Below are 22526 nucleotides of genomic sequence, written 5' to 3' on the forward strand. Positions count from 1 at the left end.
AGAAGGAAGGGATCTCCAGAAGCTTAGCCAGCGGTGGGAGGCAGGGCTGGTGGTTGGGAGGTGGGGATAGTGCTGGGCAGACTTATACGGTCTGTGCCCTGAAAAAGACAGGTACAAATCAAGGTAAGGTATACACAAAAAATGACACATGTGAGTTTATGTTATTGGGCAGACTGGGTGGACCATGCAGGTCTTTTTCTGCCGTCATCTACTATGTTACTATGTTACATTATGCTGTTATTCCTGAGACATAAGTACATAAGCATTGCCATACTGGGAAAGACCAAAGGTCCATCAAGCCCAGCATCCTGTTTCCAACAGTGGCCAATCCAGGTCACAAATACCTGGCAAGATCCCAAAAAAGTACAAAACATCTTATGCTGCTTATCCCAAAAACAGTGGATTTTCCCCAAGTCCATTCAACAATGGTCTATGGACTTTTCCTTTAGAAAGCCGTCCAAACCTTTTTTAAACTCTGCTAAACTAACCGCCTTTACCACATTCTCTGGAAACGAATTCCAGAGTTTAATTACATGTTGAGTGAAGAAACATGTTCTCCAATTCGTTTTAAATTTACTACATTGTAGCTTCATCACATGTCCCCTAGTCCCAGTATTTTTGGAAAGTGTAAACAGATGCTTCACATATACCCATTCAACTCCACTCATTATTTTATAGACCTCTATCTTATCTCCTCTCAGCCGCCTTTTCTCCAAGCTGAAGAGCCCTAGCCGCTTTAGCCTTTCCTCATAGGGAAGTCGTTCCATCCCCTTTATCATTTTCGTCGCCCTAATTACACTGTATCTTTTTTGAGATGCAGTGACCAGAATTGAACACAATATTCGAGGTGCGGTCACACCATGGAGCAATACAAAGGCATTAAACCATTTTTGTTTTCCATTCCTAATAATTGCTTTCTTAGCCGCAGCAGCACATTGAGCAGAAGGTTTCAATGTATCATTAACGACGACACCTAGAACCCTTTCTTGGTCTGTGACTCCTAACGTGGAAACTTGCATGACGTAGCTATAATTCGGGTTCCTCTTTCCCACATGCATCACTTTGCACTTGCTCACATTAAACGTCATCTGCCATTTAGACGCCCAGTCTCTCAGGTTCTCTTGTAATTTTTCACAATCCTCCCGCGATTTAACGACATTGAATAACTTTGTGTCATCAGCAAATTTAATTACCTCACTAGTTACTCCCATCTCTAGGTCATTTATAAATATGTTAAAAAGCAGCAGTCCCAGCACAGACCCCTGAGGAACCCCACTAACTACCCTTTGTCACATCTGTGGCCGTGACCCCTCTCAGACTCACCTTATTTCCTGTGGTCAGCTTCTGAGCTGGCTTCTGTCTGTTCTTTGTGAGTTAGTTCTGTCTCTGTCTCTATGTGCTGTCACCCGTTCCAGATTTCAGCCCAGTCCGGTCTGGATCTTCCACACTGCCAGACCTGCTTGTTTGTTTGAACCTGCACAGCACCCTTAGTGGCCTGGTGATTGCTGCAGTGAGTTTCAGCTGCTGCTGGGCTTAATAGCCATTTTGAAACCTTTCTGCTTTGCCTTTGCATCGTCTAAGGCCCTGGTATGTTGGTGCTTGTTACACTTTAGCCTGAGTTTGTTTCCTTGTTCTAGTTTCTTGCCTGAAGTTATTGCCTGTTTCTAGTTAGTCTGTTTAGTTTAGGGTTTGCTTGTTTCTTAGTCTTGCTCCTTGTTTGTAGTTCTTTGTGTAGTGCTTAGGTTTCTGTGTTGTCTGTCTTCAGTGGCTGCTTGCAGCTTTTAGTTCTTTCCCTTGTTTGTCAGTGTTTGTTCCCTGTTTTACTGGCTGCTTGCAGCTTTCAGTCCTGCCCTTTAGCTTTCCCTTCCTTGCCCTGCTGCCCCTGTATGTTCCTTTACCCTCTGACCCTCAGTCCTGGTTCAGCCTAGTGGGTATCCAGTCCTGCCTTGCCCAGTAAGTCCTGCCGGCCACCTGCAACCAGGGGCTCAACCCCTGGTGAAAAGCGGCCAAGCGCAGGTGAAGTTTAAGTGTGCCTGCTCTGCTTATTCCTGCTTGTTTGCCTCTACTGCAACTCCAGTTCGGGGTTCCAGTCCTGTTCTGCCTAGTCTCCAGTGTGGGGTGGTTTTGCCTGCCACTGCTGCTCCTCGGCAGTGGCCCAAGGGCTCACAATCCTAGTTCCTGCAGCTTGGTAACGTGACACCCTTTTCCATTGAGAATACTGACCATTTAACCCTATTCTCTGTTTTCTATCTTTTAACCAGTTTTTAATCCACAATAGAACACTAACTCCTATCCCATGACTCTCCAGTTTCCTCTGGAGTCTTTCATGAGATACTTTGTCAAATGCCTTCTAAAAATCCAGATACACAATATCAACTGGCTCACCTTTATCCACGTTTGTTCACCCCTTCAAAGAAATGTAGTAGATTGGTGAGGCAAGATTTCCCTTCACTAAATCCATGCTGACTTTAACATATTTTCAAAGCACTTAGCCTTCCAAAGTTCCATAGGTTTCTATGGAACTTTGGAAGGCTAAGTGCTTTGAAAATATGCCTCTTTGTCTCATTAATCCATGCTTTTGAATATGCTGTGCAATTTTGTTCTTTATAATAGTCTCTACCATTTTGCCCGGCACCGACGTCAGACTTACCAGTCTATAATTTCCCGGATCTCCTCTGGAACCTTTTTTTAAAAATCGGCGTTACATTGGCCACCCTCCAATCTTCCGGTACCACGCTCAATTTTAAGGATAAATTACATATTACTAATAATAGTTCCACAAGTTTATTTTTCAGGTCTATCAGTACTCTAGGATGAATAGATTTGCTACTCTTCATTTTGTAGAACTGCCCCATTACATCCTCCAGGTTTACAGAGAATTCATTAAGTTTCTCCGATTTGTCAGCTTCGAATACCATTTCTGGCACCGGTATCCCACCCAAATCTTCCTCGGTGAAGACCGAAGCAAAGAATTCATTTAATCTCTCTGCTACGGGTTTGTCTTCCCTGATTGCCCCTTTTACTCCTCGGTCATCTAGCGGTCCAACCGATTCTTTTGTCGGCTTCCTGCTTTTAATATACCTAAAATAAATTTTACTATGTATTTTTGCCTCCAACGCAATCTCTTTTTCGAAGTCCCTCTTAGCTTTCCATATCAGCGCTTTGCATTTGACTTGACATTCCTTATGCTGTTTCTTATTATTTTCAGTCAGTTCCTTCTTCCAATTTCTGAAGGATTTTCTTTTAGCTCTAATAGCTTCCTTCACCTCATTTTTTAACCATGCCGGCTGTCGCTTGGTCTTCTGTCCTCCTTTTTTAATAAGCAGAATATATTTGGCCTGGGCTTCCAGGTTGGTGTTTTTGAACAGCATCCACGCCTGATGTACATTTTTGACCCTCTCAGCCGCTCCTCTAAGTTTTTTTTCCCCGTTCTTCTCATTTTATCATAGTCTCCTTTTTTAAAGTTAAACACTAACGTATTTGATTTCCTATGTATACTTACTTGAAAGCTAATATCAAATCCAATATTATGATCAATGTTATCAAACGGCCCCAGCACCATTATCTCCTGCACCAGATCATGCGCTCCACTAAGGACTAGGTCTAGAATTTTTCCTTCTCTCATCGGCTCCTGTACCAGCTGCTCCATAAAGCAGTCCTTGATTTCATCAAGGAATTTTACCTCCCCAGCGTGCCCCAATGTTACACTTACCCAGTCACATCGGGGTAATTGAAATCACTCATTATTATTGTGTTGCCCAGTTTGTTTGCGTCCCTAATTTCCTTTAACATTTTTGCATCCGTCTGTTCATCCTGGCCAGGTGGACGGTAGTACACTCCTATCACTATCCTTTTCCCCTTTACATGTGGAATTTCAATCCACAGTGATTCCAAAAAGTGTTTTGTTCCCTGCAGAATTTTCAATCTATTTGAGTCAAGGCTCTCCTTAATATACAATGCTACCCCTCCACCAATTTGATTCACCCTATCACTACGATATAATTTGTACCCTGGTATGACAGTGTCCCACTGGTTATCCTCCTTCCACCAGGTCTCAGAGATGCCTAGTATATCTAATTTTTCATTTAGTGCAATATATTCTAACTCTTCCATCTTATTTCTTTGGCTCCTGGCATTCGCATATAGACATTTCAAACTATGTTTGTTGTTCCTATTTACATCATGCTCAGTAATTGACAGTATTAATTTGCAATCTTTTGTCTGATTTTTATTTAAGGACACCTGATCTACTGTGGTCTCTTTTGCAACCTCACTATCAGGATACCCTCTGTTTTGGAGATATCTTTGAAAGATACCTTATCCCGAACCATGCGCTTTTGAGCGACGGCCTTACCCCCATTTCTAGTTTAAAGGCCTTCCTGCAGTCTCTAGTTTAAAAGCTGCTCTATCTCCTTTTTAAATGCCGATGCCAGCAGCCTGGTCCCACCCTGGTTAAGGTGGAGCCCATCCTTTCGGTATAGGCTCCCCCTTCCCCAGAATGTTGCCCAATTCCTAACAAATCTAAAACCCTCCTCCCTGCACCATCGTCTCATCCACGCATTGAGACTCTGGAGCTCTGCCTGTCTCTTGGGCTCTGCGCGTGGAACGGGTAACATTTCAGAAAATGCTACACTAGAGGTTCTGGATTTGAGATTTCTACCTAAGAGCCTAAATTTGGCTTCCAGAACCTCTCCCCCACATTTTCCTATGTCACTGGTACCCACATGTACCAAGACAGCTGGCTCTTCCCCAACATTATCTAAAATCCTATCTAGGTGAGGCGTGAGGTCCGCCACCTTTGCACCAGGCAGGCAAGTCACCAGGCGATCCTCATGTCCACCAGCCACCCAGCTATCTATATGCCTAATGATCAAATCTCCAACTACAACAGCTATCCTAACCCTTCCCTCCTGGGCAGCACTTGGAGACATATCCTCGGTGCGAGAGGATACTACATCCCCTGGTGGGCAGGTCCTGACTTCAGGAGTACTTCCCTACGTCACCAGTGTGATGCTCAACTTCTAGGAGACATCCCTCCTCCAAGACAGCACAGGGGCTACCAGACTGGAGGTGGGACTTCTCTACAACATCCCTGTAGGTCTCCTCTATGTACCTCTCTGTCTCCCTTAGTTCCACCAAGTCTGCTACTCTAGCCTCAAGAGAACAGACACGTTCCCTGAGAACTAGGAGCTCTTTGCATCGGGCACACACATATGACATCTCACCAACTGGGAAATAATCATACATGTGACACTCAATGCAAAAGACTGGATAGCACCCCTCTAGCTGCTGGACTGCTGACTCCATCTTAGTGTTTTTGAGTTTTTCAATAATTTAAAACTTGCTACAGTATTAAGGATATTAGCCTAATATAAAAATGTTTTTTTTAGTTTATATAGTATATTGTATGATTTATTTAGTGTTTCCTTCTTAGATCGTATAGACTGAAGTTCCAGACTGTGCAGAAGGGTCAGATGCTACTCACAGTGAGTTTGTGATCCAGTTAAGATACCAGAAAATAAGCCCCTAAGTGACCCAGACTAAGTACTGTCACAGACAGACAGTGGTTGCTCGGTGGAGCTGAAGTTAAAACCCTGGAGGACTGCCAAAACCTCATGGTCCTGGTGCAGTTTCTTCAGCACTGTCATCCAGAAGTGAGGGAACATGTTCAATATCACCAGCCTCGTACTCCAGAGAAGGCGGCTGAGTTGGACTGACATCTTTATGGCTAACCGTCCCTGGTTGGCAAAGAGAAGCCGTCCACATCTGCAGCAGCCAGCATCTAAGGGCAGCCAGGACCCTAAACCAAATATCCCTGCAACCTCAGAGACTGTCAGCAAAACCTCCAGTGTTCCCCAAAAACCTAAAGACTGTAGGCATGAGCGTCCTTGTTATCAGTGTGGGCGCACAGGACATTTCAAAGTGGATTGCCCAGACAACTCCAAGCCTGCATTAAAGAGCATTCCAGTTCCTGCACCAAGGCTGGCGGCTTTCGTGGGTGGCTCCAGTACCACAAAGGAGACCCAAGCAGTTGCCAAAGCACAAAAGGTTACTGGAAGCAGATGGGTTTCCACAACACTACAGCACTCCAGTAATTGTGAATCAGACCCAGGTAGCTGGGCTTGTGGACACTGGCTCTAGCATGACTTTGTTACCACCAGAGCTAGTGCTGGATGGGCGCATTGCTGAGGTAGTGCTAGCCAATGGATCCACAGAGACTGTACCCATTGCTTGAGTATTCCTGGATTGGGGCACTAAGCCTGGATACAGAGAAGTAAGCATAATGAAAAACATGCCGGCACCAATGCTGTGTGCGACCGACATGGGTTCAATGAACATTACCCTTGATAGCGGAGTCAGCATTTCTGCTATGGTGGCTGTAGTCAGGCCCAGGCGGCTCAACAAGCAAAAGCATCAGAGATCACATCTCCATTTCCAAATCCTGAGCCAGTCCAGGTGGAACCAGCTGACCAAGCGACAGGAGGTGCCACTCCAGTGCTTCCAGCAGCACCAGTTCCAGAGGTGACTGAGGCCATGAGTATGGAACTTAACTGACACACCTATTGATCAGACTGATGACCCTGATTTGTCAGTCACCAGCAGAGACCCTTTCAGAAATGGATATTGATATAGGACAGAGACATGATTTTAGGAAGCACAGCGCTCTGACCCTGACCTGGAAGTCCTGACCAATCATTGAGACTTGTAAAAATTGTATCCTTGGAAAGGGGGCTTGTTGTACAGGGAAACTGATCCTATCGATCCTAACAGGCCTTGGACAGCAGGCAAGCAGCTTATAGTGCCCATGGCAAACAGAGAACAACTCCTACAGATTGAACATGATATTCCACTAGCAGGACATCAGGGGGTGACATGCACATGCATTAGACTGACCCAGAACTTCTACTGACCGGGAGTATCTAGAGCCGTAGCTGACTATTGTCAAACCCGTGGTGCATACCAAAGAGTGAGTAAGACCTAAGGATCACCCCCAAGCTCCCCTGAAACCTTTACCCATTATCAGTGAGCCCTTGAGAGAATAGCTGTGATAAAGTGGGGCTTCTATCTTTTCCCGGACTGGAAAAAGATATATATTGACAGTGGTGGACTTTGCTACCAGATATCCTGAAGCAGCAGCCTTATCCTCCATAGAATCAGAGAAAACTGCCACTGCCCTGAAAGAAATATTTTCTCCGTGTAGGATATCCACAAGAAATACTCTTAGACCAAGGGACACAGTTTATGTCTGAGCTGATCCAGAATGTGTGGGCAAACTGTGGAGTGAAATCTGTACGTATCACACCATATCACCCTGAAACTAATGGGTTGGGTTGTTGGAGAGATGTAATGGAACATTAAAGCATATGTTTCTATGAAAGTCTTTCTTTCATAGAAACAGACCAGAACTGGGAGAAATACTTGCTCTACCTACTGTCTGCATACAGAGAAGTACCTCGGGAGTCTACAAGGTTCTCCCCATTTGAGTTCCTTTATAGCCGGAGGGTGAGAGGGCCCCTTGACCTAATAAGAGAACATTGGGAGAGGAAAGTTGATACCTCTGACACCCCTATAATTGAATATGTAGTCAACATGCGGCAGAGATTAGAAGAACTTGTGGGCTTTGTCAGCCATGACTGAGTGATACAAACTATATTATACCTATGAATTCTCAAGACACAAAGCAGCGTACCTTTCATGTAAATAAAGGCCTATGCAAATCGCACAGCTATGGTGCTAGCTGTGTGCAGCCTACCAGAAGTGTCAGGATAGTGAGCCCATACCTGACCTCCTAACAGAGAGCATTTCAGAGGGATACATACAACAAATTGTAATGGGAGAGCAATTTGTGACAAGAAACAAGCCCTGAAATGGGGTCTTGGTGGATACCCTAATAGTCACAATTTAAAAAAAAGAGAGAAAAGAAAGTATTAGGTGAGACTCACATCTTCAGATTTTCAAAGCAGAGATTGATTAAACTGGCCAGTACAATAGGAATAGATTAGAGGAATCTGCCCACTGTGGCTTTGGGATTTTTTGGAGATTGTTTGCACTTAATCTCTGATGTTTTCCTTTATTTGCTGTTCTATGTTTCTGGATCACAAGTTGCATGGTCACTTCTTACCCCAGAAATATACCTTTAAGGGGTCTATTTTGAGTAGCTCACAGTTCTGCCAGTGTGTTTAATGACACTTGCAGCTAATTTTTAATGGGGAACTACTCAGGTGGATAAAGGAGGGTGGGAGGGAGAAAAGACAGAGAACATGGATTGAGAAGAATGAGAGAAACTGGGCAAGACTAGATAGGTGGGGACATAGGAGTCAAGTTTTCAAAGTGATTGGGGATGCTAAACCCAATAGAAATTACCCCTGGACACAGTCAAAGGGTTTGCTCAATATTGGGAGCTACTCAAGCAATTGGAATATGTAAGTTTTTTTAAATTTACATCTGTCGCCGTTTCTTTGGTTTTGCACTGCAGAGCATGGCTTCTTGGGGGTTCAGTTTAATTTTTGTCTACATATTTCTATTTTTAGTTTGTGGTTAGTTATTCTATGCTTTATGAGGGGCTACACCTCTGTTCATGTGTGAAAAAGGCCAGGTATTCTGTTAGCATCAAGAGTCTGTGTAGGACAGATCTGTACTAATTCAGCTTGCTTTTTTTCTCATAGGTGTATTAATGTCCTTCTGCCCACTGCAATGTTCAGGGTGTTGTTTTTTTTCTAGAAAGGGCCTTATGTGATCCCCTTGACATTAGCTTGTAAACATACTAGATTCTGTGGTCCAGCTAATTAAGAGTACATTTTACTTTGTAGTAAAAAGGTAGTTTTAAGAGCTGTACTTTGTTACTTTTACTTGAGTTTTTGTTGTTTTGTTTTTGGATTCAACTTTCTACTTTTACTTCACTACTTTTCAAGCCAGTACTTTTACTTTAGTACTTTTAACATCATCTCTGCTCCTATGTTCAATTATCCTGGTCCTAAACTGTTTAATGGTCTTTCCTATATACAATAAGTCACAGAGAAAAACAGCAATATATACAACCCCTGTAGTCTTAACGTTTGAAAACTGTTGTATCAATCTTCTTGGGCAGTACCAGGACAGACAGAGAGGGGACTGCCAGCTCCACAAAAGAAAGTCCTGCAGATCTTATGCAGCAATAGAGTCACAGCCTTTCTAGAAGGAGACTCGTAGTCCAGGACCTCGAGCATCTTGGCTCGTCCACCACCTCTAAAGGAAATAGAATGGCAGCCATTTCCTTCACAAAAGAGGAGAAAGAAAGGCTCTCAGGAAGAGACTTTCTCCTTCCCTGCAGAGTGGAGGGGTCAGAGGAGATATAGGACTCATCCTCCGAGAAGTACCATGGATCCTCCTCCCATGAGTGCCCCTGAAAGGTGTCAATCAAAAACTCCTCAAGGGAGAGCTCAGACCGAGCCTGCCTTGACTTAAAGGAACCATGTTCTCGAGAGGGGAGTCGGTGAGTTGGCTCCAGCCTCGACTCCGGTGAAGCTTCCTCCACCAATGTCAAGGGAGTACCGGCTTGGCTGGCAGTCGACACCAGAGCCACATGCGACACCGGCAAAGGCCACACCGCAGGCTGAGTTCTAAGCAGGACTGCAACGAGAGGCAGAGTAGGTGCAATACAGTCCGTTGCATGAAGCCAGCCAGCCAGCAGCTCAGGCAGCAAGGACTGGCTCCATGTATCAAGGGGGATCGATGCCAATGCTTCTTGGTGTTTGCCCGAAGTTGGTCATTGAGACTCCTCAGTGGCAATGAGGATGACATTAAATCCTCACCACCTCGGGATCGGGTCCGATGCAGATCTGTCCCGGGGGCCCCGCACAGCAGCTGGCATTGAGGCAGGTGGAGACCCACTCAATACACAGCTGCTCCCAGCGTACACAGGTCTGGGAGCCATACGTACCAATGCAACACTCGTCATCGGGGCCAATGCTGCTGACATCGATGCCGATGCTGACGTCGAGGATCCAGACCGGGCTCCAAAAATCCATTCCAGTTGAGCATGTCTGGCCACCTTGGTCCTTTTCTTCATCCAAAGACAGAGGACACAAAAGGGCTATGGTCAGGCCCTAGGCACTGAAGTGTCCTTGCCAGAGATGGTCCGACTGCACCGGGTACAGTGTTTAAAGCCACTGGGAACTTTCGTGGACATGGAAGGGAAAAACCTTCCGCAGCCAAATCAAACACGATGGTGCCAAAAAAATGCGCAATGCACAAAGACAAAACCTCAGGAGAATGTGGCCGAAGGCCTAAAAACGGCCCTGTGATGTGGGAAAAATAAAGGAAACTTATAAAGTGTGTGGGGGGGGGGGGGGGGGGGGGGACTAAAAACAATGAAGGAAGAAAGGAGAAGGGAATCCGAACGGGGACATGCCAAAAATAGCACACAAAAGTCGCCAAAAGGCACTCAAGAAGCTCTTCGGACCAAGCTGTGAAGAGCAGGACAAAATGTTGAACACCAGTCACCACATTAGAAAACAAACTGCTGTAACTGTGCTCTCACGGCAGGCAGAAGGTACTCTCGCATGTGCAGTGGTGCGTGGCTTGTGCTCCACAAAGCTCTTATATGCTTCTCACAAGCTCCGGACTGGGCAACGCGGGATCGCATTACCCATCAGTGAGAATAGATAGGCCTGCTTGTTCTCGGAGAATGCACACACTATTCTATTTTTTTGTGGCTTCTTAACTGGTTTCAGAACCTGTTCACTCTGAATGGCAGCCACATGTTTAAATCCTTTTTCTAAACAATGAATTGGATATTCCTTCTCCTTAGGAAGCCGGCAAAAGAATCGGTTGGGCCGCTGGATGACCGAGGGGTAAAAGGGGCGATCAAGGAAGACAAAGACGTAGCGGAGAGGCTGAATGAATTCTTTGCTTCTGTCTTCACCGAGAAAGATTTGGGTGGGATACCGGTGTCGGAAATGGTATTTCAAGCAGACGAGTCGGAGAAACTTACTGACTTCACGGTAAACCTGGAGGACATAATGGGGCAGTTCAGCAAACTGAAGAGTAGCAAATCTCCTGGACCGGATGGTATTCATCCTAGAGTACTGATAGAACTGAAAAATGAGCTTGCGGAGCTACTGCTAGTGATATGCAACTTATCCTTAAAATCGAGCGTGGTACCGGAAGATTGGAGGGTGGCCAATGTAACGCCAATTTTTTAAAAAGGCTCCAAGGGAGATCCGGGAAATTATAGACTGGTGAGTCTGACGTCAGGGGAAAATGGTAGAGGCTATTATTAAAAACAAAATTACAGAGCACATCCAAGGACATGGATTACTGAGACCGAGTAAGCACGGCTTTTGTGTGGGGAAATCTTGCCTGACCAATTTACTTCAATTCTTTGAAGGAGTAAACAAACATGTGGACAAAGGGGAACCGGTTGATATTGTGTATCTGGATTTTCAAAAGGCGTTTGACAAGGTACCTCATGAAAGGTTACAGAGGAAATTGGAGGGTCATGGGATAGGAGGAAATGTCCTATTGTGGATTAAAAACTGGTTGAAGGATAGGAAACAGAGAGTGGGGTTAAATGGGCAGTATTCACAATGGAGAAGGGTAGCTAATGGGGTTCCTCAGGGGTCTGTGCTAGGACCACTGCTTTTTAATATATTTATAAATGATTTAGAGATGGGAGTAACTAGCGAGGTAATTAAATTTGCTGATGACACAAAGTTATTCAAAGTTGTTAAATCGCGACAGGATTGTGAAAAATTATAAGAGGACAGTACGAGACTGGGAGACTGGGCGGCTAAATGGCAGATGAAGTTTAATGTGAGCAAGTGCAAGGTGATGCATGTGGGAAAAAAGAACCCGAATTATAGCTACGTCATGCAAGGTTCCACGTTAGGAGTTACAGACCAAGAAAGGGATCTGGGTGTCGAATAGAATGTTGGGTATTATTAGGAAAGGTATGGAAAACAGGTTTGAGGATGTTATAATGCCGTTGTATCGCTCCATGGTGCGACCGCACCTTGAGTATTGTGTTCAATTCTGGTCGCCGCATCTCAAGAAAGATATAGTAGAATTGGAAAAGGTGCAGCGAAGGGCGACTAAAATGATAGCGGGGATGGGACGACTTCCCTATGAAGAAAGATTAAGGAGGCTAGGGCTATTCAGCTTGGAGAAGAGACGGCTGAAGGGAGACATGATAGAGGTATATAAAATAATGAGTGGGGTGGAACAGGTGGATGTGAAGCATCTGTTCACGCTTTTCCAAAAATACTAGGACTAAGGGGCATGCGATGAAACTACAGTGTAGTAAATTTAAAACAAATCGGAGAAAATGTTTCTTCACCCAAGGTAAAATTATGTATAATCATACCCGATAATTTTCTTTCCATTAATCATAGCTGATCAATCCATAGACTGGTGGGTTGTGTCCATCTACCAGCAGGTGGAGATAGAGAGCAAACTTTTGCCTCCCTATATGTGGTCATGTGCTGCCGGAAACTCCTCAGTATGTCGATATCAAAGCTCCATCCGCAGGACTCAGCACTTAGAGAATTACACCCACGAAGGGACACTCTGCCCAGCTCACCACCGCCGAAACGGGGGAGGGGAATTAACCCAGCTCATCCCCACACAAGTGGGGGAGGGGAATCCGTCCAGCTCATCCCCGCGGAGCGGGGGAGGGACACCACACCCGCCGATGCGGGGGGATCTGGCTTATCCTGCAACCGCAACCGCGGGAGGAGCTGACTGACCCTAACACCGCCGAAGCGGGAAGGGTACAAAGCTGCCCTACAGCCGCACGAAGCGGGAGGGAGTGCCGGCAGAATTTTAAGTCTCAATCCAGCCCCGTAAAACGGAGGGGAGAGGAATGCAGCAGCTCACTGTAACACAAACTCGTCTCAACTCTTGAAGAATCCAAGTGAAAAAACTTGAACACGAAGTCTTTCTGAAGTAACTGAAGACTAAACTTGAACCTGAAATGCAACCAGAATAAAAACAGTACAGATATCTGGGAGGGGCTATGGATTGATCAGCTATGATTAATGGAAAGAAAATTATCGGGTATGATTATACATAATTTTACCTTCCATATCATCAAGCTGATCAATCCATAGACTGGTGGGATGTACCGAAGCAGTCCTCACCCAGGGCGGGACATTGAAATCCCTGACCTCAACACTGAAGCTCCAAACCGGGCCTCCGCCCGTGCAGCCACAGTCAAACGGTAATGCTTGGAGAATGTATGAGCCGAAGCCCAAGTTGCCGCCTTGCATATCTCTTCCAAGGAGACGGATCCGGCCTCTGCCATCGAGGCCGCCTGAGCTCTTGTGGAGTGAGCCTTCAGCTGGATAGGCGGCACCTTCCCCGCGGCCACATAAGCCGCTGCAATGGCTTCCTTGACCCATCTTGCCACTGTAGGCTTAGCAGCCTGCAGACCCTTACGAGGACCTGCAAACAGGACAAACAGATGATCTGACTTCCGGAAATCATTGGTCACTTCCAAGTATCTGATGATGACTCGTCTCACATCCAGATATTTAAGAGCAGAGTACTCCTCTGGGTAGTCCTCCCTACGAAAGGAAGGGAGACAGAGCTGCTGATTCACATGGAATCGAGAAACAATCTTGGGCAGGAAGGAAGGCACTGTGCGAATAGTCACTCCTGCCTCAGTGAACTGCAGAAAAGGCTCTCGACAAGAGAGCGCCTGGAGCTCGGAAACTCTTCTGGCTGAAGTGATAGCCACCAAAAAGACTGCTTTCAACGTCAGGTCTTTCAGAGCTGCCCTCGACAAGGGTTCAAAAGGCGGCTTCTGCAATGCTCTTAGCACCAGGTTGAGATTCCACGCAGGCACCACTGAGTGCAGAGGAGGGCGCAGGTGATTAACTCCCTTGAGAAAGCGCACCACATCTGGCTGCGAAGCCAGGGAAACACCCTTCAGGCGGCCCCTGAAGCAAGCCAGAGCCGCTACCTGGACTTTAAGGGAACTGAGCGACAGGCCTTTCTCCAGACCTTCTTGCAGGAACGCCAACACTGAAGAAATTGGAGCAGTGAAGGGAGAAAGAGAGCCTGCTTCACACCACGCTGCAAAGATACGCCAAACCCTGGCGTAAGCAGTAGAAGTAGAGCGCTTCCTCGCTCTCAGCATAGTGGCGATGACCTTGTCTGAGAAGCCCTTCTTCCTCAGACGCTGCCGCTCAATAGCCAGGCCGTAAGACCAAAGGGGGAGGGATCCTCCATCACCACGGGACCCTGATGTAACAGACCCTGCTCCACTGGCAGTCGCAGAGGATCGTCGACTGAGAGCCTGATCAAGTCCGCATACCAGGGACGTCTGGGCCAATCCGGACCCACCAGGATTACCCTGCCGGGATGCTTTGCCACCCGGTCTAGCACCCTGCCCAACATGGGCCAGGGCGGGAACACATAGAGAAGCTCTTGTGTCGGCCACTGTTGGAGAAGAGCATCTACTCCCAGGGATCGAGGGTCCCGTCCTCTGCTGAAGAAGCGCGGCACTTGGCAATTGGCCGATGACGCCATCAGATCTAGGCTCGGCTGGCCCCAGCGCTTCGTGATGTCCAAGAACGCCTGAGCAGATAGCTGCCACTCTCCGGGCTCCAAGGTATGGCGACTGAGAAAGTCCGCCTTGACATTCATGACTCCGGCAATGTGGGCCGCTGAAAGCTGCTCCAGGTTCGCTTCCGCCCACTGGCATAGATTCATAGCCTCCTTGGCTAGAGGGGCGCTCTTGGTACCTCCCTGGCGGTTGACATAGGCCACAGCCGTGGCATTGTCCGACAGAACCCGTACTGGTTTCAACGCCAGTACCGGGATGAACTCCAAAAGCGCCAACCGAATGGCTCTGAGTTCCAGGAGGTTGATAGACCACTTTGCCTCTGCAGGAGACCAGAGCCCCTGCGCTGTCCTTCCCAAGCAGTGGGCTCCCCAGCCCGACAAGGAAGCGTCCGTCGTGACGACAATCCACTCTGGGGTCACCAGAGGCATTCCTGCAGACAACTTGTCCGTCTGCGTCCACCAGCTCAGCGCCTTGCGCACTGCTGGGCCCAAGGGAAGGCGCACAGCATAATCCTCCGACACCGGAGTCCAGCGCTGCAGCAGAGAGTGTTGAAGTGGTCTCATATGAGCCCTGGCCCAGGGCACTACTTCCATCGTGGCCGTCATAGAGCCCAACAGCTGCACATAGTCCCAAGCCCGAAGAGGAGAGGCTACTAGGAACTGGTTCACCTGAGCCTAAAGCTTGACAATCCGATTGTCTGGCAGGAACACTCTGCCCACTTGGGTGTCGAATCGAACTCCCAGATACTCCAGGGACTGAGTGGGGCGCAGCTGGCTTTTCTCCCAGTTGATGATCCATCCCAGGGAGCTCAAAAGAGCAACCACCCGGTTCACAGCTTTGCTGCACTCTGCATAAGAGGGGGCTCGGATCAACCAGTCGTCCAGATAAGGATGGACTTGTACTCCTTCCTTCCTCAGGAAGGCCGCGATGACCACCATTACTTTGGAGAAGGTCCGCGGAGCAGTAGCCAACCCGAACGGGAGGGCTCTGAACTGGAAGTGTCGGCCCAGTACTGCAGAACGCAGGAAGCGTTGATGAGGAGGCCAGATGGGAATATGCAAGTACGCTTCCTTGATGTCCAAGGATGCCAGGTACTCCCCTGCCTTCACTGCCGCTATAACAGAGCGGAGAGTCTCCATGCGAAAGTGCCGAACTTTCAAGGCCCGATTGACCCCCTTGAGGTCGAGGATAGGCCGGACAGAACCTCCTTTCTTTGGTACCACAAAGTAAATGGAGTAACGTCCCTTGCCAAGCTGATTTTCTGGCACCGGAACGACCGCCCCCAGGCGGATGAGATTGTCCAAGGTCTGCTGCACTGCCACAGCTTTGACCGGAGACTTGCAGGGAGAGAGTACAAACCCCTCTCTTAAGGGTCGGCAGAACTCTAGCTTGTAGCCGTCTCTGATGACTTCCAGCACCCAAGCGTCTGAAGTTATTGTGGTCCACTCGCCCAGAAACGAGGACAGCCGTCCTCCAATCTGCACTGGGGCGTGGACCAAGACCCCGTCATTGGGTACGAGACCCTGGGGGAGGACCGGAGGGAGCACCTCCGGGACGGCGGTCTCTGCGAAAGGAACGCTGCTTGGGGGAGAATGTCCTCTTAAAGGAAGAGGAGGCAGAAGAGCCCGACCTGCCCGGGCGGTACCGACGGGCTTCCTGAAACCGTCCTCTGGAGGTACCGGGGCGAGCACTAGCTCGAGCCCTGACCTCTGGTAACTTCTTGCCCTTAGACGTGCCGAGATCGGTCACGATTTTGTCCAGCTCGACCCCAAAGAGCAGCTTGCCTTTAAAAGGCAATCTAGCCAGGCGGGATTTAGAGGCGTGGTCAGCAGACCAATGCTTCAGCCAAAGCCACCGCCGCGCAGAGATTGTCTGAGCCATGCCTTTAGCTGAGGCTCTCAAGACATCATACAGCAAGTCTGCCAAATAGGCCAAGCCCGATTCCAGGGCCGGCCAATCATCCCTCAAGGAAGAATCCGAGGGGGAAGCCCGCCGCACCATAGTCAGGCACGCCCTGGCCACATAGGAACCGCAAACTGAGGCCTGCAAATTTAAAGCAGTAGCCTCGTAGGACGACCTTAAGGCCGCCTCCAATCTTCTGTCTTGGGCGTCCTTTAGGGCCGTGCCACCTTCCACCGGCAACGCCGTTTTCTTAGTCACCGCAGTGATTAAAGAATCCACGGTAGGCCACAGATAGGCCTCACGTTCACTCACAGCCAAAGGATAGAGGCGGGACATAGCCCTAGCCACTTTAAGGCTCGCTTCTGGGACATCCCATTGAGCCGAAATTAAGTTGTGCATGGCATCATGCACGTGGAAGGTTCTAGGCGGGCGCTTCGTCCCCAGCATAATGGCAGAGCCAACAGGGGCTGAGGGAGAGACGTCCTCCGGAGAGGAAATCTTCAAAGTGTCCATGGCCTGTAGCAACAGGTTGGGCAAATCCTCTGGGCTAAAAAGCCGCGCTGCAGAGGGGTCATCCGCTCCAACCGAGCGGGGATCCGTCTCCTCCAAGGAATCCACAAAGGACCGTTGGGAGACCTCAGACACGCTGCCCTCATCTACAAATTCCTCCAAGGCCTGGGAATCAACCCGAGGGCGTTTGCCTCTGGGAACCTCAACCTCTTTACCAGACGAGGGAGCAGGGGCAGCGTTGTGCATGAGGAAGGCCTGATGCAGCAGCAAAACAAACTCGGGGGAGAAACCCCCCAGACTGTGCACTTCCGCAGCCTGGGCAACAGCCCTAGACGCACCCTCAACCGGCGCTCGCAAGAGCGGGGGAGAGACATGCTGCGCATCCAAGATGGCGTCCGGCGCGACACTCCGCGAAGGAGCCGCGCGGGAAGAACGGCTCTTAACTTTAGCCGCTTTTGTGCCGTCGCCCAAATTAAGGGCGTTCATGGCATTAATGTCTCCAACCTCAAGGGCGGCCCAAGAAGAAGCCGTCCGAGCCGCGTGGCCGGCCAAGATGGCGGAGGCGAGGAGCGGGGGATGGGCGTTTATGGCGGGAAAAACCGCCACGCCGGAGGAAGGACCGGGACATACATCGGTCACGAAACTGTCACCCAACAAGGGCGAATCAGGCTTGAAGACCCCCGTATCCCCTCTAGAAGCGCTCAAGCGATCCGGGGAGCGACCCTTTGCGCCCTCGCCCTCCGACGCCATATGCCACGAGGAGAAGAATCGGGGAACCCCCTGCCCGCTATAAAAAGGTAAAAATTACCTGCTGTCCGCTCCGAGCTGTAACGACCTGGTGTCCCAGTGAGTAGCTGCAATAGACGCTTAAATAAACGTCGAAATAAACGCCTTTAAGGACGTTCAAAATTTTATTTTTATTTATTTTTTTTTTTTTAACGGAGCCAGCGGGAGGGGGGAGAAAAGGAGGGACCTGGCACCACCAGGTTTGCACTTGCTCAAAAGAGCCCTCAACCCCAGGCACTCAACAAAACCTAAAAATTAGGCTTGGAGGCCTAGCCAGAGCTGCTGCTGTGTGTGACCACCACCTGCTGAGATAGAGAACATACTGGGGAGTTTCCGGCAGCACATGACCACATATAGGGAGGCAAAAGTTTGCTCTCTATCTCCACCTGCTGGTAGATGGACACAACCCACCAGTCTATGGATTGATCAGCTTGATGATATGGAACGTATAATTAAACTTTGGAATTCGTTGCCGGAGAAAGTGGTGAAGGCGGTTAGCTTAGGAGAGTTTAAAAAGGGGTTGGACGGTTTCCTAAAGGACAAGTCCATAAACCGCTACTAAATGGGCTTGGGAAAAATCCACAATTCCAGGAATAACATGTATAGAATGTTTGTACGTTTGGGAAGCTTGCCAGGTGCTCTTGGCTGCTGTCGTGGACAGGATGCTGGGCTCGATGGACCCTTGGTCTTTTCCCAGTATGGCATTACTTATGTACTTAAATCTAATTTTCACTTCTCTAGCTCTCTCCTTACATATCTCTGGATCTGAACACACTTGTTTTTTGGAGGTCTAGATTATGCAGACCACCTGCCCACTTTTTTTTTTAAAGAGGAAAGGCAGCCCAGAAAAAGGGAGACAGCCCCGGGGAAGGGGGGGGGGGGGTTGGCAGGGACCTAGCACCACCAGATGTACCCTAAAGCCCACGCGGGTCCTCTTAACTCCAACACTCAACTGCAACTGCACCTCAGAAATAGGGCAGGAGCCAGCACCAATCCAGAGCTACAAAGGATATGTCAATCCACCTGCTAGACAGAGAACACTGAAAGTGAAGCTGCTGCACAGGGTCTTATACGGCAGAGCTCTATCTCCACCTGCTGGTAGGCGGGCATAACCCACAACTCTCTGGATTATCTGTGGGACGCTATGGAAGTTGATGTGGCAGTTCTGCAAATCTCTTCTATGAAGGCTGACCTTAACTGAGTTACCAAAGCAGCCATGACCCTCCAGAATCATACCAGCATGGGCATAATTAAAAGAAATGTAATCCAATCAGAAAAGGTGTGTTTGACGATGGCAGACCTCATCCTAGGTTCTTTTACAGTTCAAAGTGTGCAGTGTGGTTTCACCTGTGGGTGTGAGGTTTTGGTAAAAAAATGTTGGTATAACAGCTGACTGGTTAAGGTGGAACTCCAATACTACCTTAGGAAAGAACTCAAGGATGTGTGCGCAAGACCACTCTATTGTTGAGGTGAAGCACTTCCAAAAGTTTTAGAAAATAAATTGGGGAACACTCTCACATGGGTTCTGTCATAGATGAAATTACCCCAACTGTAAGAATATAACATCCTCCTTGTCCTCAGAGAACTCCACTTAAACAAGTCAAGATTTCAGTATGCAATAAACTACTGAAAACATGTGAACTTCTTGTTAATAAAATAAATGTGATCTCAATAAAACATGCTGTAACTTAAGTTTTGTTACCAGTGGTAGAAATCTCTCTGAAACCAGGTGGTCATATATTAATGAAGAGGATGTTAGTTTGAATGTCAACAGTGGCTATATTGATTTTCCACTGTATTGGCTTTGCAGCATGGTAATCCTACAACCATCTTAATAAGAACCGATTGCCAGATCAGTTTCTATAGTTTCCGGTTTTGAAAGAGAAAAAAAACAATGTGGAATTCTTTCCTTTAACATCTGTTGTAATACAAGCATGATCAAATATCTTTCATACCTTATTTCTACACAAAAAGGCAAGAAGAGTGCACCACTGTTCCTGTTTCCCACCTCCGCCAACCACAGGAGCTCTTTCATAGCCCAGGACATTGACAAAGCGTGCGGCTTGCCGTGGAGTGTCAAGAAGCCGGCCTGCCCGAAGGGGTCTGACATAGGAACACACAGGTCTGTTGATCCAGTTCTCATCCTGAAAATAGAGCAATCATTGGCACTTGAGTATATTATTTGCTAGCTATAATCCTAATTTCTACTCTAACTTGACATGCACAGCAAAATCCATATAACAAAAAAGGTTTTGCTACTGTGAGCAATGCTGAAGCACAGGAAAGCCAGGTACAGCTCACAGTACAACCAACAGCAGCCAGCTTGTGGGGATATGCACCACAAGATGCTTCGGTGTAAGACAGAGGTCACAAGGTATCACAGCAGGGGAAAAGGGAGAACACAGAAGCTTGTACCCGATGATGTCCTGATAAGAATTTTTATTTTTATCTAGCCATCTTCCATCTTGAAGTGAAACAGAAAACTCCCCAGAGATTGCAAAATATGGTGCTTCTTTTCAGAACAATTGTCTTCATATTCTCATTCTAAAGACCCAGTTTTCATCTTGTGTAATTGCTTGGCACAAAATTTCTATCATAGTGACAGAAACATCTGTTTCAAGTAATCTCTGTTGTCTAGCAACATTTAGTTAAAGAGCATTTAACAGTCTTGTGAGAGAAAATAGTTTAAATATGTAGTGTTCTAGTTCTAACAAATGAACAGATCAGAAAGTTCCGACTCTTCTGGCAGTCATAACACAGTGTTTTAATATGAAAAATGGCTGTCCGTTATCTGGAGGGATTTTTTCCACTAGCAAATATATTAGAAGATTTCAGAACTTCTTCTTCCATCTCCATTATATCTGTTAAAGTTAAAAATCATTTCCAATATCCTGAAACCCTCAGATTATTACACACTTCCATACAGGAAAACCCTTCTATCATTCTAAAATTTTCATACATAACCTCCATTCTATGCAAAAGAGATCTCAGGCACCTTTATTGTGATAATCCTGAAAATCTGACTAGGTCACTTCTCTATCATCACAGCAAGAGCAGAAGAGATTGACAATGCATCAGGGTACGTCCTCCTCAGTTTGTGCCCAAGAAAAGAAGAGGTGGTAAAACATGGGGAAAAGACCAAAGGATATGTTGAACCTAGAGACACATTCAACGAACCTGTGCAAAGATCTTTACTAGCCTGGTATTGTGCGATGGTCGGATTTGCAGGTATTCTCTCCACCACTGCTTAGCGTATACCAGAAACAATCGCTCCTTCTCGGCTGTTCTCTGGCGTTCCAAAGAAAACTGTTGATCAAAATGATCTTTAGTTCACTTACAATTATTTCCTCAAGTTACTTCATTTTCTATTCCAAGGTTGCTCCCATTCTGTGGCTAGAGCACAACAGGGAATGGTACAAAGAGATGCAAGGAATCACCTAGACCACCTGTAATGATGTGCTTGTCCTTCACCCCCCATATACCCCTAAAATCTATAAACGGCACCCAATTGGGCATGCAGTTATAGAATAGGGCAAGTTACACACATAACATAATTAACTAATGGGCAATAACTTGGCAAATATTTGGCAGTAACTATCAATAACTGGTACTAATTTGCAGTTGAGCACATAACAGACTTCTGCCCCTGTTCTATAAACAGTATGCCTTACTTCTCTTGTGTGCTAATGCAAAGAGGGAGTTAACATGGGAGGAGAATGGGTGTGTCAGAGGTGTTCTGACTACTCATGTGCACTTTATAGAATAGTTCCATTTACGTACCTGACTACTGCATTTTGGCACCACCATTTGTGCCAACCAAGGACATGGCATAAGTGCTGCCCCAAACTTTAGGCGCAACCTACTCTGCTGTTACAGAATACTAGCTTCGCTCCAAGTTTCTTAGCGCCATTTATAGAATCACCCCCAGATCATTCTTGTTCTGATCATGCATTTGGTTTTGCCTATATATAAAAGTTTGCAGGGACAGAATGTATGTAACAAACGTGGAGTCGCAATTGGAGCTATTCTTCAGAAAGTAACTTTATTAGTATTCAGATGAATGAATCTATCTGTAACTAGAGCATGTCTGCATACTGAGCATTTTCCACAGATAGTATGTCCTGATGGACAAGTTTGGCCAATGTCTATCTCGGGCAGGGTAGATGGTACCAACCTCTCTTAACTTTTTGCTCCTTGAATATGCTATAACTGGTTTAATGTCCTTAAAATATGGATACATTTCTAATATATGCCAATTCTTCATAATAATCCTGCAGAATTCCTTTGAACGTTGTGAAAAGCGTAATGTGCATACCATGTCTATAAAGCTATAAAACCTTTTTTTTTTTTTTTAAAGCACAGAGAAAAAGAGAAAAAAACAGACAGACTGACAGGGCTCACCACCTTCCACCTGCTGCAGACTGAGAATACTGGATTCTTCTATCTAGCTAGGGCTCCTATTTGCTCTCACTGATGAGTCAGAATTCTCAGTCTCCACCTGCTGGAAGGTGTGCACAACCCAGCAGTCAAGCTCTGGGCCGGTCCAGAGGGACACTAAGGAATAATTCATTATGCATTGGAATATGCATAATATACGTGAATTTACTATGTTTATGGTCAGCTTTTAATCCTTATGTCACTGTAACTTCAACAATTTATCAAAAATTGATTTTTATGTACATATCTTATTACTACTTCATCTTATATATTTATTGTTTATGGTTGATGTTTTGCTTTTAGACTCCTGAGGCAGGCAGTGTGGCTGAAACATGATTCCTGT

General features: G+C 46.9%; 1 protein-coding gene across 1 annotated transcript in view; it reads right to left on the reverse strand.

Moving 5' to 3' along the window:
- CEP76 (centrosomal protein 76) overlaps positions 1–22526 on the reverse strand; it is an 83123-nt gene that overhangs the window by 29347 nt on the left and 31250 nt on the right. The window contains exons 8-9 of the mRNA XM_030212403.1: positions 20924–21052; positions 19702–19890 (exon numbers count right to left, since the gene is read on the reverse strand). Of these exons, the coding sequence (XP_030068263.1) occupies positions 19702–19890; positions 20924–21052 (318 nt within the window). The remainder of the gene's footprint in view (positions 1–19701; positions 19891–20923; positions 21053–22526) is intronic.

Source organism: Microcaecilia unicolor, chromosome 1 (assembly GCF_901765095.1).
Source record: "Microcaecilia unicolor chromosome 1, aMicUni1.1, whole genome shotgun sequence".
Lineage (NCBI taxonomy): Eukaryota > Metazoa > Chordata > Amphibia > Gymnophiona > Siphonopidae > Microcaecilia > Microcaecilia unicolor.